The sequence below is a fragment of the Taeniopygia guttata genome, chromosome 31 (assembly GCF_048771995.1).
Source record: "Taeniopygia guttata chromosome 31, bTaeGut7.mat, whole genome shotgun sequence".
NCBI classification, from domain to species: domain Eukaryota; kingdom Metazoa; phylum Chordata; class Aves; order Passeriformes; family Estrildidae; genus Taeniopygia; species Taeniopygia guttata.
Window position 1 is genome coordinate 4,198,802 of NC_133056.1, and position 18,646 is coordinate 4,217,447.

General features: G+C 51.7%; 1 protein-coding gene and 1 long non-coding RNA gene across 2 annotated transcripts; both read left to right on the top strand.

Moving 5' to 3' along the window:
- The first annotated feature begins 8,041 nt into the window (after positions 1-8,041).
- LOC140681065 (serine/threonine-protein kinase pim-1-like) lies at positions 8,042-8,990 on the top strand. The gene is made up of 3 exons (XM_072920267.1): positions 8,042-8,155; positions 8,360-8,726; positions 8,986-8,990. Exons 2-3 carry the CDS (start codon positions 8,471-8,473, stop codon positions 8,988-8,990), a joined length of 261 nt encoding a protein of 86 aa, XP_072776368.1. The 5' UTR covers positions 8,042-8,155; positions 8,360-8,470.
- Positions 8,991-11,651: 2,661 nt separating this feature from the next.
- On the top strand, positions 11,652-14,315 carry LOC140681109 (uncharacterized). The gene is made up of 2 exons (XR_012052354.1): positions 11,652-11,786; positions 12,213-14,315. It is a non-coding gene; the product is annotated as an uncharacterized lncRNA (long non-coding RNA).
- The last annotated feature ends 4,331 nt before the right edge of the window (positions 14,316-18,646 follow it).

Genomic DNA, 18,646 nt, shown 5'->3' on the forward strand with positions numbered 1-18,646 from the left:
TTGTCTGTGGTCAATTACCATAGAAGTGGGGGTGTGTGTATTTCCGCCTTGTAGGACAAACAGTAATTTCCATGAAGGAATCTGTAGAAGAATGGAGAGTAAGTCAAGTCCATTAACACTTCTGATGCCTCGAAGCAGATGTCTCTGTTTTTAACTCCTCCAGTTCTTCTGTGTATTTGACAAGGAGAGTTGGGCATTTTCAAAACCCTACAAAGAGACATCCTGTCTGCCTAATTGGATAACCAAACTTTTGCCAAACATCTCCCAAGCCCCTTGGCCTCTAGGCTTTGCTGTAAATGATTCAGGGATCTTGGGCAGAATTGGGCATAAAGTTTATGTACAGGAGAACTGACAGCTCAGACAAATCTCCTTGGCCAGGTGTGTTTGGAGATCTGTGATCTCACATTCATCTGTCTCTTCCTTCTGATCAGCTTTTCTTCACTGGTACATTTTCATCAGCTTTTCTTCTTAAACTTAACCTGTGTTGCAGTGGTGGCTCATCCCACTCTGCCCAGGCAGAGACCAGACTGGACCTACCTTCAGCCCTTCCTGATATTCCCAGTACTTTCCTCTGTGCTTCCTGGCACTGTGCACTGTGCCGCCCACACACCCTGGCACAGCTGATTTCAGATTGCTTTTTTTTTTATACCTCATTCATAGGTATGTGGTCAGAATGATGGCCACATCATTCTGAGAAAATGCCCTGGGAAAGCAAAGTTATGCTCCGCTGCTGCAATGATGCTACACTGTTTTATCTCTGACTCTCTGTAAATATTGTAGAGGGTTAAGGTTTAAGTAACTCAAACTTCATTATCTCTGCTAAGAGGTCTTTATCAGAAAGGTAACTAAATTCATGTGAGAGGAAATGAATTTCCTTGCAAAAATCCAATACATCCATTTTCACTGGGAATCAAAGAGAAAGAAGTAAAATCAAAGTGTTTCCAGATTGAGAGAAACAGTGACTGTAGGTTTTGGGAAATAAAGGTACTTGACAAAGGACACTGGTTTTTTGCTTTCTTACCCGTGGGGACTGAGCCTGTGTACGTCAAGCCACTTCTACAAGGTGCCAACAGCTGGGTGAAAGGGAATATGACAGCAGTCAACTACTCCTGTATGCCATTGGGTTGTGCATCTTTCCTTGGTGATGTTTTTATTTTTGATGCATATTGCAATAATTCTTCATTCTTATATATTTGCTATTAAAGATTTTGTAAAGCGTGATTGGAGACTATTCTAAAGCATTTGTGGCTACTAATGACCTGCTGACTGGTGCCTGGGACTTGAGACAATGTACTAATCAATATTTGCTTAAAAAGGAGTGTGGTTTGTAGTGTTTTTACTATTAGTTATAAGAAAAACCAGTTTTGTCTTGTCAAAATTAGAAGTAAAAAATACCTTTTTTTATCAATGTTGTCTTAGAAGAATTTATATTTAGCTTCTATTTTAAATTTATTAGAATCAAACCTGTACTCGATCATATCCAGTCTTGGCTGCTTAATTGAAATCAGTGAGGCAGAACCTGAGCTGTTGTTCATTTATATTTCTTCATTTACATAATTTGGATTACAGTAACTGGTAGTATTTTGCCATCTGGATTCATCTACATCAAAACCCATTTTTCAGAATTCTTCAGGGCAGATTAAAAAAGAAAGAGGAACTATATCAATATTTAATGCCAATTAACTAAGGTCCGCAATTCTGCTCTAAACTTCTGTTTCATTTTCTCAGTAAACTCAGTTAATGTTGATGGGTGACATTTTTAAACCACACACTGTTGATTTCTGTCAAATGTACTTTTTGTTCTACTAATTTCCCTTGAGCTACCCTTAGTTTTTTGAGCCTAATTCTTTTCATTTGAAAATTGGCAGAAAGAGCTAAGTATTTTTTTATAACAGTTATGCCAAGTCCACTGGCCTAAATTCTTCACAAATGTAATTTGCCTGGCTTTGCAATCAGTTTAGTTTCCAGATGATTTGGCTCATCATAACTTTGAGGAAAACACATAATAGTGACAAGGTGCCCTGGCCAGATTAACTGAATGCTTTTTAAAAGTACACGTAGCCAATGAAGAAATAAACAAAGATCGGTGGGGTTGATTTGAAACCTTGTAACTTTTTGTCATGGAATCTTGCATTTGAAGTCATTTTCATTTCAATTTACAGGCAAGGTTTTTCACTTGCATAAATCTGTTTTAACTGTTTATTCATGGACTAATTAATCTGTCAGTCACAGGACAGGTTGTAATTTTCATAATCTTTGTTTTATTTTAACTATGTTACAGATTTACTGGCCTGCAGCAAAAGAAAAGGTCGAATTATGCAAATTAGCTGGGAAAGATGCCCAGGTAAGTATGATGTATATTTTTTATTATTGCTGAGATTTATTAATATCTGTGTGTTTGTTAGTAAATGCACAAAATGCATTAGTAAGGTCGTGTTACACTTCTTCTGAACTAAGTGTTTTTTCTTAATTAAAAAAAATTACTTTTCCATTGCTCCTTAAATATTAATATTTTTAAAAATTCAAAATTGCATCAATATTTCCTTTGATGTAATAAATGCAGCTGGGAGACAAATGGACTTACCTCAGAAATGTCTACCAGGCAATACTTCCATGAAATCCTCTCTTTTCACATTAAAATGCTTCTTTTTTTTCTTGGGAGTGTCCTGAATGTAACTTCATTATAATTCATTAAAGAAACAGAGTAGTAAAGAAGCAGTGTACAAATCAACTTAACTTGCAGACTGCTTGAGTTAGGGTTAAAAGAAAATTTCAGACTCAGTGGCTTTTCTGTGGAACCACAAATTTTCTTTAGGAAGTATATTTAAGGTACATACGTGTATGCATTACAACTTTTATATGTTTTGCTTACCACAGATTACATCATGTGTCTAGAGCCCACTATGAATGTAAACATTTTCTTGCTCTAAAATAATTTTTTTTTTCATTTTGTCTCAGAAAAAAAAGTCCTAATTTCTATCCAGCGTGTCAGTTACCAAGGTAGATTGCAGCTCAAAACACTCTCAGCTCTCTGCCTGAAGAATTTCAACTTTTTATTCTAACTTGTTGCTACCATTGTCTTTACAGCAGTCAAAACCTAAACAACACCTTTGCTGAGCACAGGAAATTTTCTTATAGCGGTGTATATGGAAGATTTGTTCTGTTTCTATACTAAAAGAAGATTGAAAGGGTCCTGGGAGGGAAATATTTGTTTTGGACTCTCACTTAGGTGTAGGGTGATATCTAGAAAGTATGAACAGATTCTTTGTATTCCCTCGAAATACTTGTTTTGTTTTTCTGTATTAATTTCATTTTGGGGAAAGCTAGAGCAAGCCTTGTCCTCCAGCCCATGTATCATCCTTGGAGCACACAGCATCTGCCCAGCAAGGACCAAGCCCAGCTAGAGCCAGGACAGCTCATTGGACTCAGGAATAACCAAATAAGAGTCACCAGTAAGGTGTGGCTGGTGCAGAGACAAAGCATACCCACTGAAGTGCGTTGAAGCCTTTCAGCGCACCACAGTTACTTTAATCATGTAATCTTTGGTGTTAAAGCACCCTGAGCTGGGAAGCAAAGGCAGGAGGATTGGTAGCCAGACAAACCCAGTGGCTCTGCGACCTCTGCCCAGCTGTTGGCAGGTGTTGTTTGCCAGGACACAGGCTGAACAGATACCCTCCAAACTGTGCTGTGAGCACACAGCTTCTTGTGGCTGTAAGCATTACAGCAGAATTAGGTTTGCATGTCTGATTGATGAACTGCCTGGTAGATAGCTGCTATCAAATTGTAGTTGTCACAGCTTTGAACTGCTTCGTAAACAGTCCCTGCTACAGTAGTTTTAAGTACACCAGTGCTATGGCTGTAATTTAGTAGAATGTATAACGTGGAAAAAAAGAATAAACATGAAAATTAACCTTTATCTTTCTTTTTCCAACAGACAGATTGTGCCAATTTTATCTGTGTTCTCCATCCGTACAACTGGACCCATGTTTATGTCTGTGGCACAGGAGCATTTCACCCTCTGTGTGGATACATTGAACTTGGAACTCACTAAGAAGTAATTTAACTTTCTCACTAGTGTGACATGTCAAGGAATAGCCCTCATCTTGTTTAGCATTCATCATAGATTGGAAAATTGTCGGAATCTGTGGGTATTGGTGATTCCGAGATTGCAGAAAGTCTCTGTCTTTCTGCCCCATTGCCAAAGAAGAAGCCATAATTTGTCTGTGCTGGTTTCAAGGTTGTTTATTCTGTTTATCTCTAACATGTTCTGCTGCCCTGCCGCAGCTCTGTCCTGCAGGGCAGCGTGTGGGGCTCTGCCCTCAGTGGGATGTTACAAACATTAAATACCACAAACTACCTGTGCTGGATTTACAATAACGTGCCAATATCTGTCACCTACGTTGAACAGTGTGTCCCCAGCCTAAACCAACAGAAAAATGCCAACACCACAGTGAAACATGGAGGGCATGAAGAAGGAGGAAAAGGACAAGACACACCCAATTTCCTCCATCTTGTCCCCTTTGAACCCCTAATCTAGAAACCTAAAATTTTACTTTTGCACTCGTGCCACACTTAATTATTACTCGTATCAAAAACTCAGAGCTTGTAATTCATCCTGTAGGATTGAAAACTCTTTTCCATGGACAGAGATCAGAGACAGTGTCTCTCGGGGCTCTGTACAGGGGGGTTCCTGACCCCTGCCAGGGTCCCAGACCTGCCAGGGCAGCCAGAGGGAAGCCCTGGATTCCCACACTGTGGAGCTTCTGTCTTCCTCTGTCTCTCCTTCCTCTCCTTCTAATGCTCTTTATATGGAACATTTTTGGGTACCTGAACAACTTAAGCCTTTAAACCTTTCCAGACTAAATGGGCTGAGTGAATGAAGTTACTCCTATGACAAGTGATTTAAACTGGATTGGTTTTGTATTAAATGCTTTTCCAAAGTTTCTTGTTCTTTTGCACTTTGCCAGTGAAGTTTTGGGGGTCCTGAATGGGCGCTGAGGGGCACTTGGGGATCCCGGAGGGTCTGGGGGACACTTGTGGGACAGATGGGGGCGGATACCGAGGGTCTGTGGTGCGCGGGGCATGATGGGCGTTGTAGTCCCGGTTTTAAAGAGGCTCTATGGGGCCGCAGAGCATGACGGGAGTTGTAGGCAAAAGAAAAGATGGCGCAGGCTCCAGGTACCGCCCCCAAGGCCATAATCCCTGGTGCTGATTGGTTGGCGGCTGTGATGGGCGGGAGCCTCAGCAAATGGGAGGCAGCAGAGGCGGGAACAGCCCATTCAACCCCTCCAGTCTCTCCCAGTACAGCCCAGTACATCCCCCGTGCCCCTCCAATCCTTCCCAGCACAGCCCAGTTCATCCCCAGTACAGCCCAGTACAGCCCCAGTGCCCTTAAAATCCCTCCCAGTACAGCCCACTTCATCCCCAGTACAGCCCAGGACAACCCCTGTGCCACTCCAGTCCTTCCCAGCACAGCCCAGTTCATCCCCAGTACAGCCCCAGTGCCCCTCCAGTCCCTCCCAGCACAGCCCAGTTCATCCCCAGTACAGCCCAGGACAACCCCTGTGCCACTCCAGTCCCTCCCAGCACAGCCCAGTTCATCCCCAGTACAGCCCAGTACAGCCCCAGTGCCCCTCCAATCCATCCCAGTACAGCCCAGTCCCTCCCAATACACCTGAGTTCATTCCCAGGCCCTCCCAGTTCCCCCCAGTGCCATCCATATTCCGCTCCAGTGTCCCCCAGTTATCCCCACAGCGTTCCCGCCCATTGTGGGGCAGCGGCGCAGACGGAATGTCCTGCGGCCCAAATCCCTGCTCCTGCCACACAGTGCCCAGCCTTCTCCCCTCCTCCTCCTCTCCCAGCACGGCACAAATTCCAGCTCGGAGGAGGCTTCCCCAGAGAGGGCTCCTGCTCCAGCCTGAGTGTCCCTGCAGAGGAACAGGGCATCTTTCAGGCACTTCCACAAGCTCAGGGTTCTTACTTCATGGGGAATCTGGGATGAAAATGGCCTTGTTAGGAAGGACAAAAGCGGAGGGAATGGGTTGGAAATTATTAGTAAAAATGTTCCATTGTACAGGGAAAGTTCACAAAATCATTCCCTGCTTTTTTCCTTTTCAGATTCTTTCAGCCATCCACTGAGAGGGCCAGCTTGTTCTGGTGCTTTTCATGCACTGATTGTACTCTTGATTTATATCAGTGCTTGAGAGGTGGAAGCTTCTAAACTGAACACAGAAACAAACTCCCTCTGTCAGCCCATTTTCATCTTCTACATCATTTTCAAGATGTCCATGGGCATGTTGGAACGATTATCACACTGCTCTCCATTTCTGGCTGCAGGCTCTGGAGATTCTTTCTCTGCATTCCCTGACAATTCCTGGGAGCCCGTCATGGTTTCTTAGGCTAGAGCAATAACAGTGAAAATCTCACCAATGGCACAACTGCCCAGCCCACAAGCAAAAGAAAGAACAAGCTATAAAGTTCTTCAAATATTTGTCCCACTTTTCTGCAAGAGTCGAGCTGCACACACGGTGTGGGAAGCCAAGAGAAGCTGCAGCTGGTGGCACATCTTGTGACAGAAACTGCTCAAAGCTTCCTCATTCTCCAGCAAAAGTTCTTGGAAAGAGCAAACAGGATTGTGGAGAAGATTCTGGGAAAACTGAAAGAGTTTTTAAGAAATGAAATGAAAATGGAAAGAAATAATCCAAGATGTTTTTCTCTGTTTATTTTTATGCTCCCCTTTTCCATCTTACACTACTTCCCCATCCCATTAATTGCAAATGGATCTCACTTCTAAGATCCACAATTTGGCAAGTTTTAGACACTCTAAAATAGCATGAGCTACACACATTTTACCTTCCCCTGTTTTTGTTTTGTTTTGTTTTGTTTTTTGTTTGTTTGGGGTTTTTTTGTTTTTGTTTTTTTTTTTGGTTTTTTTTGGAAATCAATGATGGATAGGTACGTGCAGTTCTTGGGTCAGGTACAAATTCAGCATTCAGGGAATGCGCTCCGATAGTGTTTGACCCTCAGCAGGGACAATGCACAGCAGCGCCCGAGGGGATTCCTGTGCCCCTGGGCAGGAGTCAGGACTCTGGGTCTGGGCTGAACACGGCAAAGTTCCCGTGTTTGGACAGAGGAAGGGGCTGTCCCCGGGGCGCGCGGGGCTCGGCCGTGGGGCGAGCGGGGAACGGACACGCGGACAAACGGCCTCGGTGCTTCAGTTGCAGAGGCAGCAGCGGCGGCGGCGGCAGCAGCGGCGGCAGCAGCGGCAGCAAAAGCAGTTTTTCTCTTCTTTCTCTTTCTCTTCTTTCTCTCCGGCCGTGGGACACCTTCCTCTCGGTGTCCCTCACCCGCTGTCCCTCCCCTCTCCCCGCCTCCTTCTCCCCCATGCCGGGCCGGGCCATGCCCCCGGCCCGCCCCCGGCCCCGGGCGGGGCTGCCCCGTCCCCGTCCCCGCCCGCCCCGCCGCGGTCTCGCCTCCGCCCGGCTCTGGGCGTGCTGGCGGTGGCGCTGCTGGGCGGGCATCAGTGCCCGAGGCTGGGCCCTTTGGCTCCGCCTGGCCCGAGCCCGGCCCCGGCCCCGGCGCAGGCTCCGGCCCCGGCCCCGGCCCCGGCCCCGGCTCCTCCCGGGCCCCGCGGAGGACACACGCGGCACGGCCGCTGCCGCCTCCGCCGCGGCTTCCCCGGCCCGAGCTCCGCCGCTCGGCAGCGCGGCCGCCGGCCCCGAGCCTCCCGTGTCCCGTTCCCGAGACCGAAGGCCTGGGGATGGCCGGCCCGGGGCAGTTGAGGGGCGCTCGGGGGCCGCTCCTGGCCCCGGGCCGAGCGCTGACAGCCGCGTCCCGCCCGCAGGGAAGGCGCAGGAGGCGCTGCAGCAGCGCTACCGAGTGGGTTCGCTGCTGGGGCGCGGCGGCTTCGGCAGCGTCTTCGCAGCCACGCGGCTCTCGGACGGTGCCCCGGTGAGCGGCGGGGCCGGCGGGGGGGCGGGGGGGGAGGAGGAGGAGGAGGAGGAGGAGGAGGAGGAGGAAGAGAAGGAGGAGGAGGAGGGAGGAGGAGGATGGGGCTCGGCAGGGCGGGCGGCGAGCTGAACCCGGTGGTGCCTTTGGTTTGCAGGTGGCCATCAAAAGGGTGCCACGGAACCGCGTCCGGCACTGGGACGAGCTGGTGAGTGAGCGGGGCCAGCGGGAACAGCCGGGCCGTGCCGGGCGGGGATGAGGCGAGGCCCGGCATGGGGGAAGCCACCAGGACCCCTCGATGGGGAGCGGGCATGGGGCCAGCGCAGGGCACAGAGCATCCCGGGCTGGCTGAGGGGTTCCCCAGCCCTGGCAGGACATCAGTCCCACTGGTGGCACCGTGGTCCTCCCGCAGCCCGATGGCACCAGCGCACCCCTGGAGATCGTGCTGCTGGACAAGGTGTCCACTGGCTTCCCTGGTGTGGTCCAGCTGCTGGAGTGGCTTGAGCTCCCCAACAACATCGTGATGGTGCTGGAGCGGCCGGAGCGGTCTCAGGACCTCCTGCATTTCATTCGGGCACGGAGGTTCCTGTCTGAAGAGGTGGCACGGCAGCTGTTCCGCCAGGTGCTGGAGGCCGTGCGGCACTGCACCAGCCGAGGGGTCCTGCACCGCGACATCAAACCAGAGAACATCCTGGTTGACCTGGCCACTGGCCAGGCAAAATTGATCGACTTTGGCTGCGGCACCTACCTGCAAGACACAGCCTACACTCACTTTGCAGGTGAGCCTGGGCAGGGGTGTGCTCCCGGTCCCGCCACCTCATGGCCCAACATCTCACAGGCCAAGCTGGGTGTGGCAGCGAGGATTCTCCCTTTTGCTGCCAGTCAGGGTACTGAGCCTTCCCCTGAGTTGCTTTTGAGCGGGGCTGGGTGGGGAGGCATCTTCCAGCCCCACTGGCAGCCTTTGCCCACCACTCTGCCTGGGGCTGGGGTTGGAGCAGCAGCAGCCAGCCCAACAAAAGCACCCGTGGGTTGGGGTAGCATAGGAGGGAGCCAGAACCAGTGCACCAGCCAGTTTGGTGTGCAGGTGAGAGGAAGGGCTTGGGCTGCTCCACTCACCTTGTTTGCCTTGGCTTCATAATATTTTTAGGGCACTGCAGGCAGGGAGGATAAGGAGATGATTTTTCCCCCAGCCCTGAGTGGGTTTTTGCTTTGCATGTCACGGTCAGGCCTTGCCGGGGCTTCTGCTGCCCTCTTCCAACACCAGTGGCTTCTTGTCCAGCCCTGAGTTTGTACACAAGTCTCAGGTGCTGGCGAGAGTGCAGCAGTCGCCCCGTGTGCCACTGGGGCGGCCCCTGCACGCCCAGGGATGCTGGGGCCAGGCTCTGGAAGCAGCAGCATCCCCCTGATGAACTCCATCTGTATTCCATAGGAACACTGTCATACAGCCCCCCAGAATGGACCCACTTGGGCTGGTACCATGGCGAGGCAGCAACGATCTGGTCCCTGGGCATCCTGCTGCACCAGATGGTCTGCGGGCAGCACCCTTTCAGGAGGGGCCGGAAGATCAGCTGGGACCATCAGCTCTCGCTGCCACAGCGGCTCTCTCCAGGTGGATCCTCATCTCTGGCCACGGGGGAATACCAGTGCTGGGAGACAGCAGCAGCTCGTGAGCATCTCGCTCTGGCAGCCGCTGAGGAGGTGCCACATGTCCTGCTCTCCTCCACAACAGGGAATTGATGGGAAAGTTTAGGCACAGCTCTGAGCACAAAAGCAGCATGGCCTGGGCATGGGAAGAGTGGGGCAAAGCAGACAGGAGCCTTCTCTAGCTGACCGGTGGTTTCTGGTTTCTCTGCCCAGAGTGCCAAGATCTTATCAGGTGGTGTTTATCCATGCACTTCTTGGACAGACCTTCATTAGAAGACCTGTTCTATGATCCTTGGATACAGGATATTCACCTGCCATAGAAAAAGGGAGAGAGCCACATGCACACTTTGCTCCAGGGCCCTGGTAAGTTACAGGTCCACACATGCCCTGGCAATCAGAAGCAAGGAAACCCAGACTTTTTTCCCTGCCTGTATCAATGCACTGGGATTGTTGGGTGGGAACACTCAGCCTTGTGCTGGAGCTGAGCTGCTCTGCCCAGCACTGGTGGCTGCCATCCGAGCTGGTTTTGCTTGTCCTGCTTCCCTGACAGCTGGGGCCCTGGGCAGAACCCTGACAGCCTGGTCTGACCCCCAGGGAAGGAGAAGGAGTCCTTGGAGAAGCTGTACCAGGTGGGGCTGCTGCTGCTGCTGGAGACAGCGACGACAACATCAAGGATGACACCTCTTCCTCAACCTGGCCACTGGCAGCTGAAGATGATGGACTTGTGGCACCGTCTTCAAAGCCAGGCTCCACAGCGAATTCGCAGATGAGTCCACAGCCGGGGAAATGCTCCCAGATTTGGGCATTGCTCAGACTGGCTGGGAACAAAAGTTTCTCCCTTTGCTGGGGCAGATGCAACTTCAGTCGGCTGCCCAGCTGCTTTTTGGCAGGGCTGGGGGCATGGGCTGGGGTGGATACAAGATGGGAGTTGGCTCCTGGCCCTGCCAACAGCCCCCAGCACCCAGCATGGCCTGGGCTGAGGCTGGGGCTGGGGCTGGGGCAGCCAGCCCGGCACAGAGAAACCCCCATGGCGGGAGCAGAGGTGGGACTGCAGAGCCTGTGCAGGGGCTGCTTTGCTTTGCAGGCAAGGAAGGGCTTGGGCTGCTCCACTGCCCTTGTTTGCTTTGGGATCACCGTTATTTTGGGGGGCAGTGCAGGAGGGAAGAGAGAAAGTGTGGCCTTCTCTCCCCCATGGGTGGAATTTTCCCTAGCATGTAGGGGTTGGGCCTTCCTCAGACCTCTGACAGAGATAAGAGTTTTTTTCTTGTTTCCCCTTGTCTCTAATCTCTTTTCAACAGTTTGTTGTTTGTTTTTCTAGAGGAAGCGTTCTATGTAAGGTCCAGTCGGGATTGGGAAGTGCCTGGGAGCAGCTGCAGCGTGGATGGGCCGTGCCCTTGGAGAAGGCTGAGGACATCGTTTGGGACCAGCTTTTCTCCCAGCGGAGGATGGCGTGAGGTGAGTCCCCGTCTGCTTGGCATGGTGGGATCAGAGCTTTTGGGAGACAGCAACAAGCACAAGGAGGCTCCTGCTCTGGGCAGCTGCTGAGGGCTGGATGTGCTGTGGCTGGCTGCAGGCTGGGAATGTCCTGCCCTCCTGCTCTGCTCCCAAAGGCAGCAGTGATGGGCAGCTCTGGGCAGAGCTCTGGGCACAGCCAGCATGGCCTGGGCTCTGTGGGCAGCTGGGACAAGGGGACAGCAGCCTTCAGCTGACGGGGCTTTCTGGTTTCTCTCCTTGCAGCCGGGCTCTGCGGGTGCTGAGGCTGCTCTGGGCTCTGCCAGGGCTCTGCTGGGCTCTGCCCCGGGCACAGCTGGGCTGGCTCTGCCCTCACATTGCTCTGACAGCTTTGCATCAGACGAGCCCGTTGGAGCACAGTGCCTGAGCTTTCTGCTTTGGCAGGTGAGTGAGACTCCCCTGCAGGCCAGGAGATTGCAGCTGGGGACACACATCCAATTGGCAAGGACCCAAACTCCCCATAGTCCCAGCTGAACCCCTGGATCTCCGCAGGAACGCCTGGATCTCCACTATTCATTCTTCATTTCTTTTTGGCTGGAAGTGTGCAGTTGCATCTTTTTCCTCCTCTAGAAGTGCCACGAGTGGGCCAAAGCTGGCAAGTGAGGCATGTTCCTGAGGCAGTGCAGTCTGGAGCTGATGGATGGAGAATTGCCCTTCCCACTTCCAAAGCAGAGCAAAAAGCCGTAAGTGGGATTTTTCATCCGTAAGAAACCCCTGACAATTTCAGAGGGAATGTGCAGCTCATTCCCAGAGTGAGAAGGAAGGTAATCTTCTAAAGGATTTGGGGTTTGACAGAGTTGAGATTCCCAGTCCTGCCTGGAGCTGGAAGGGCCCCAATCAATTTCCTATTGCTTCGACCACAATTTAAAAAAAAGAATGTTGGAAACAAACCCCAAAAACTGTAAAAAAGGCTGTTGAGGTCAGTAAGATGGATCCATGCCATCAGCACATTTACAATGTAAATAACTGAGTTCTCTTTTTAAAAAGATCATTTACCTCTTAATGCAAAGTTACAGAAGTTGTTTCTCTAACACTTGGATTTTATTTGTATCTTTTACAATTCATCTAATTGTATTTTTTTTCTTTTTCCTTTTTTTTTCTTTAAGCAGAGGTCCTGGCCCTCTTCCAGCCAAAAGGGAAAGGGCCCCACCAAGCCTTGTTACCTACAGACAACATGGTAAAGCTGAACACTAAAGGACCTTGGGGGCATTATTCTGGAATTAAAAAGTTGCCAGCTCCATGGACAACAGAATTATTGTTCCTAACCTGAATGACATTGAGCAAAAAGAATGAAGAACGGTGTCACTAAAGTACTACTGACGTTTGCCAAAACACCTCCAGAGTTTCACCAAGGGATCAGTCATCAAAATGTTTTGAAAATTTAAAGACCAAGGTAGCCAAAGCACACAGTGTCACTAATTGCTGGGTATGTTCTCAGCTGAAGCTGGGAGGAATGGGGTTCCCTTGGAGGGCCCACCCTGTGGGGTGGCCAGAACTCTGTCAATGGGCTCTGCCTCGTAACGGAGTCAATGAAGGGACAGTTACAGAAACCTGTGCTGTGGGACACGGGAATACAACGATCAGTGTGACAGGATTCACTCAGATTTCCCCTCAGGAGAAACCAAACCCTGTTACAGTTATAGAGGCTACAGTGTCAGAAGATTCCTGTGCTTTACCATCACTCCCAATGTCAGTAGAACTTGGGGTGCTGCAGCTGGTCAGTGTCAGTGTCACACCGCTCCCAGCTGCAGGGCCCCCATTTAGGGTCCTTCAGCAACGACCACACTGAAGACTTAGGGCCCAGAGAACATTTTCCACCCAAAGAGTGCCTTGGGTTTCCGAAAGCAAAGGATTCTGGTTCACCCTGTGCCCCATGTGCGCTGCCCCATCCCGTGGAGTTGACATGAATGAGCTGAATGGATTATTAGAAGAGGTAGTAAATGATACTGTTGAAATGCCCATTAGCACATCCTACGAGCTCCAACAAACACAAATGGGGACTCCAGAGAACCGCATGGCCTTGGATTATCTGCTTGCTGGCCAAGGAGGAACCTGGGCTATCAGGGCACGGGGATGTTGCACTGCTAGCAGTGATGGGTTTGAAGGCCAACAGTCAGGAATCACCTTGACAGAAAGAGCAGTAGAAGAGTGGCAGAAAGAAGAAAATTCTTCTTGGTGGGATTGGCTTCATGGCTGCCAAATTAGAGGCTGCTGTGAAATGCATTGGTGGCAGGGCCTGTCATCATTGCAGTGTGTGCACTTGGTGAGTTGCTGTGACACTTTGTGCTGGGAAGTGGAGTAATGGGACCTTTCTTAAAAGAGACAGTCTCAAGAAAAGAGAGGCATTTGATAAATAACAGAGAATAGAAACTATTAAGGCATGTTTTAAAAGGAACGTGAATAGCTCTGAGTAATGAAGTTAAACTGCACTTAATTGTAGAACAAGAGGAGATGCCTTTATGCCTAATACCTAAATCTAAGCTGTGTTACTGAAAGAATTGTTACAAAGGTTGTAGTTGATTGTAGGTCTCAGGACCGATCAAAGTACCAAGGCCTGAACAGGTTGTGATCAGGGCCTGAACAGGCCCTGAGGCAAAGCTCACCTCTAGATGAACCTTCCAAGCAAATGTTGTATTTGTATCCACTCATTAAGGAAGCATGATTAACAACAGGATCAATGCATGTGTTCCTTGATAAAACATGGATTTATCTTTCTGTATTTAGAAACAGACAAGGCCCCATCTGGCCTTGTTTGAGGGTGAAGGATCAAAGTCAACTCCCTTGGTTCCTCCTTCAGCCCTGGCCAGGCTTTGGGAGAAAGCAGTCAGGAGAATGAAAGCAGATGTTCTCGCAGTGGCAGTGATGCCAGCTTGTTTGTTTAACAGTGTAAAAGCTGGGTCCTCTCACAGCTTTGGGGTTGGAACATCATTGCTTGCAGAGGTGGAGGCACCTGCAGGAATTCCCAGTGTCTGGGAGTGGCTCTCCAGTCCTTGGCTTCCCCCAGCTGATGTGTGGCTGTGGATGATGGTAAAGCCTGAGGCTAACTGGTGATGGATCTTTCCTTAATCACTCCAGGCAATCTCTGGTAGCAATGACTGGATGCATTGCTGAGCTTCTTTTGTAATGCTTTGCTAATGATGATGTGCTTTGCTGAGCTTATCCTTTTGTAATTCTTTGCAGCTGTGCATGATATAAATGACACAATTCCTTCAGTTGGTGTCTGTCTTTGGTGCTGACCCTGCCCACTGGTGAGACAGGGCCCCCTCCAGCCTAGAGTGTTACCTAGGAAGAGAAAAGCCATCACTCTGTTATAAATTATGACACGGGACCAATTTGTGTCACATTATAAAGAGAATTTTATTAATTTAGCAAGCAAGCAGTACGGGCAAATGCAGCTCCCCCCAACGGCTCGCACCGCACCTCCCGGTCTTTCAGTTCTTATACCCCTTCAGTTCCGGACTTTGTGATATTCTCGACGTGCTCTGCATCTGCGCGGCGTGTTGCTAGGGGTCTTTTTTCTGCTGTCTGGTGGCCCTCCTGCCCCACTGTTTCCTGTGACTTACACAATCCCTGGGACTTTTCCTGATGAACAAAAACTATGCTATTGTCTTTCACACGTTAGAATTTTTTTAAGCATTCATTCTTGCTTTACACAGTGTAAATGATGAGCTTTCATCTTTCAGCCGGAATTTGCAACAGCTCCTCAGGCTGACTGACCTCAGGAAGACCATCAGAATCACTAAGTTGTGGTCGGGACATTAAAGCTCATCCCATTCCACCCCCTGCCGTGGGCAGGGACACCTCCCAGTGTCCCAGGCTGCTCCAAGCCCCAGGGTCCAGCCTGGCCTGGGACACTGCCAGGGATCCAGGGGCAGCCACAGGGGCCTGCCCACCCTCACCGGGAAAAACTTCCTCTGATACTCATCTAACCCTGCCTTCCTTCATCCTGAGGCCATTCCCATTCCAATGGCTCCGTGTCCCTGTGAGGAATCCCTCTGCCTCAGGCCACAAGCGCTTGTACAGAGCACCCCACACCAGAGTTCCAGGGGCTCTGGGGGCACACGAGCACTCCGAGCCCTTGGCCGGGCTTGTCCTCAGCGCCTTCCCCGCGAAGCCCCGGCTCTGTGCCCGGCGCTGTGCCCGGCCAGGACCGGCCCTCCCCAGCCGCACCCGCCGGGCGGCTCGGAGCGCTCCCGGCCCGGGCCCGCGGCGGGAGGGAGGAGGAGGAGGGAAGGAGGGATGGCGGCGGGGCCGCGCCGGGGCGGCGGGGCCGGCACTCACCGAGCAGCGGGATGCGGCCGCTCCCCTCGTCCTCGGACCCCCGGCTGGAGGTGCCGCCCCGGCGCACACCGACACCGCGGGCACGGGGCCGCGTCCGCCTGCCGCTCCCACTGCTGCCGCTCGGCCCGGCCGAGCCCAGCTCCGGCAGCGACAGCGACAGCGGCAGCGACAGCGACAGCGGCAGCCACAGCCACAGCGGCAGCGACAGCGGCAGCGACAGCGACAGCGGCAGCGACAGCGACAGCGACAGCGACAGCGGCAGCGGCAGCGGCAGCGACAGCGGCAGCGGCAGCGACAGCGACAGCGACAGCGAGTGCTCCGGCTCCGGCCGCAGCGCCATCGGGTCCTGCCCGCCTGCCGAGGGAGCGGCGGTGCCGGCGGACACCGGCTCCGAGCGGCCCCGAGGGAGCGGCGGTGCCGGCGGACACCGGCCCGGAACCGCCCCCGCCCCGCCCGCCGGGGCTGCCCCGGAACCGCTCCCGGGACCGGCCCGCGCCGCCCGTGCGGCGTTTAGAGCTCGTAAGAGCACGGAACCAAGGCAAAGGGTGTGGTTATTGCGGTACATCGGTTTCATATGAGGCGTTTATCGGGTCACTCCTAAGTCAGAGACGCCCCTGAGCTGGAAGGGACCCCCAGGGACCATCCAGTGCCACCCTGCCCTGCCCAGACACCAACAGTCCCACCCTGGGCATCCCTGGCAGCGCTCTCCAAAGGCTCCTGTCGCTCTGGCAGCCTCGGGGCCGTGCCCGTGTCCTGGGGAGCCTGGGCAGTGCCAGCACCCTCTGGGGAAGAGCCTTTCCCGATCGCCACCCTAAACCCTTCCAGGCCCAGCTCCAGCTCTTCTCTGGGTCCTGTCCCCGCTCACGGGCAGCAGAGACCGTGGTGAGCTCTGACCTCCGTCTCCTCCAGGCTGAAGAGGCCAAGTGCCACCAGCCGCTCCTGGCGTGGCCCCTCCAGACCCCAGCCCTTTCCATCCAGATGCCATCAGGAATGTTTTCCAGCCCGGCTGTGCTCGGGAGCTGCCAGGAACAGTGCACTGCTTGGAGAGAAGGGTTTGTGATCCAGCTGGCACTTGTCCACCCTGTCCCTAGGTTACAGGGCACCCATCTCAGTTTAAAACATCCTGAGGAATAACATGAGTGACCGTCAAGAAGCGAGGATTGCGTTTTCAGGGCTCCTCCTACATCTCTGCCATACATTAACACCCATTGCCATGAGGTGTTTTCAGTCCCCAGGCAGCCCTTGAGCTGCGGGACCCCAGAGTGACTGGCACAGGCACCAGCAGTGCAATTCTCTTTCTGAGGGCGCTGCAGTGCTGTGAAGCAAAGTAGTGGGTCGGAGTTCTGTGCTGGCTTAAAAGGCACCACTGACATGGCTAACAGAACAAACTCCTTGGAGTATTTCTGGTGTTATGAATATTACTGGGATTACATAGATCCAATTCCAGTAGATGGAAGCAAGCTGAAGGTTAATAAATGTAAGTATTGTGGAGTGGTAGGTGCTAATCTTGCGCAGGGAAAATGTTGCATACCTTGTCTCCCTGACCTGGTTTTGTTTCCTTGCAATGGAGTCCATGCCAGTGCCTGGTTTGTGTGAATGGGTGTTATCCTTCAGGCTGGATAATTACTAACAAACACTCTGGGCTTTATCTTACCACATTTGAAGCTGTAAGACTGCTGACACTAATTCTTGTTTACAAGGACAGATTTTTTTGAGTCATTTGCTAAGGGGAAATTTGATGACTTGTGAATCTGCAGTGTGGGGTAGTTACCTGTGTGCTGCTGTCACCAAAGTTCACTGAAAGAGCAGAGGTTTTCATTAAGTTTTGTAAGAATATTTGTAAAAACAACAATTTATTGAACGTATATACCTAAGAACATATCTAACAACAATATTTGAAACGTATTTACAGAAGACAAAATGAAGCACTAAAACCTATATCCCAAAGGCAACAACAAACTCTAAAAACTATGTACAAAAGGGTGCCATCTCTGTGCGGGATCTCCATCAGTCCTGGAAGAAAAGCAGGTGCCATGGTCACTCCAGTCAGGCACAGAGGGCTCTTCCGTGTGTCCCCAGGCTGGCACAGTGGGACCCTGCTGCCAGAGCTGAGGCTGGCTGGGTCTGGGGGCTGGGCCCCAGGCACTGGGATGGGGCTTGTGTGGCCGGAGCAGGGACCACCCAGCCCTGCCCCAGCCTGGCTGCAGGGAACCCACTCGTCCTGTGGGGACCACGTACCTGTCCTGCTGCTGGCATCGGTCTTCATCCCAGGACCATGGCCTCCTCTTCATCTTGTTTATCAATGTCCATTTCCTCGGTGTATTCTTCCATTTCGACATCCATATCCTCTTCCACATCCACCTCCATCTCTTCCTCTTCAGTCTGTTCTCCATCCACTTCCATCTCCTCCTCCATATCAATCTGTGTGTCCACCTCCATCTCTTCCTCTCCAGCATTTTCTCCATCCACTTCCATCTCCTCCTCTCTATCAATCTGTGTGTCCACCTCCATCTCTTCCTCTCTGTCTGCGACAGCCTGCAGAGGTAGCAAAACCTCAGAGTGGGGTCCCTGTCCCACCCCATCCCCCCAGAACTCCAGCCCACCCGGGCAGCTGGGGGGATCCACCTCCATGGAATGGCACCGTACCTTCCTCAGGACAAATGTGAACATCCTGCAGGGACGGATGACACAATCCAGGCCTTCAGCAGCTATGGAAACTGATGATGGGGGTATCCGGGGGCAGGAACAAGAAGGGTGGCAGGAGCGGGCAGGAGCAGCGTGCAGGGTGTGCTGACCCCAGGGCCAACAGTTGTGTTGTGCTGCTTGCTGGCTGCTGGCAGTTCCAGGTGGGACATGGATTGTGACATGACAGTTGAGCTAGAGAGCCTTTGGTTCCATGCTTAGCAACGTTCCCCCAGACCATGGTGCTCAGAGCCCTGTTCCCAAGGATGGGGCATCCACAGCCTGGGCCAGTGTCTCAGCAGCCTCAGTGGAAAAGAGCAGCTGCCTGAGATCCAACCTCAATCAGCCTCCTGCAGCTGAAAGCCATCGCCCCTTGTGCTGTTGCCACAGGCCCTGTTGAACACTCTGAACACTCTGTCCCAGCCTTTCTTGTGGGACCCTTGCAGTCCTGCATCAGGAACTGAGCGATGGAAGCTTTAGGCCCAGGTTTGCCTCTAAATGTACAAAATTAATAACAGTGGAGGGGAAGATGGTGGGACACTGGTTCTGCTCTAACTGGTGAATATATTCTTTGGTTTTT

Excerpts from the sequence above, each read along its gene's own strand:
- LOC140681065 (XM_072920267.1), top strand. The coding sequence starts at position 8,471 with ATGGTGCTGGAGCGGCCGGAGCGGTCTCAGGACCTCCTGCATTTCATT.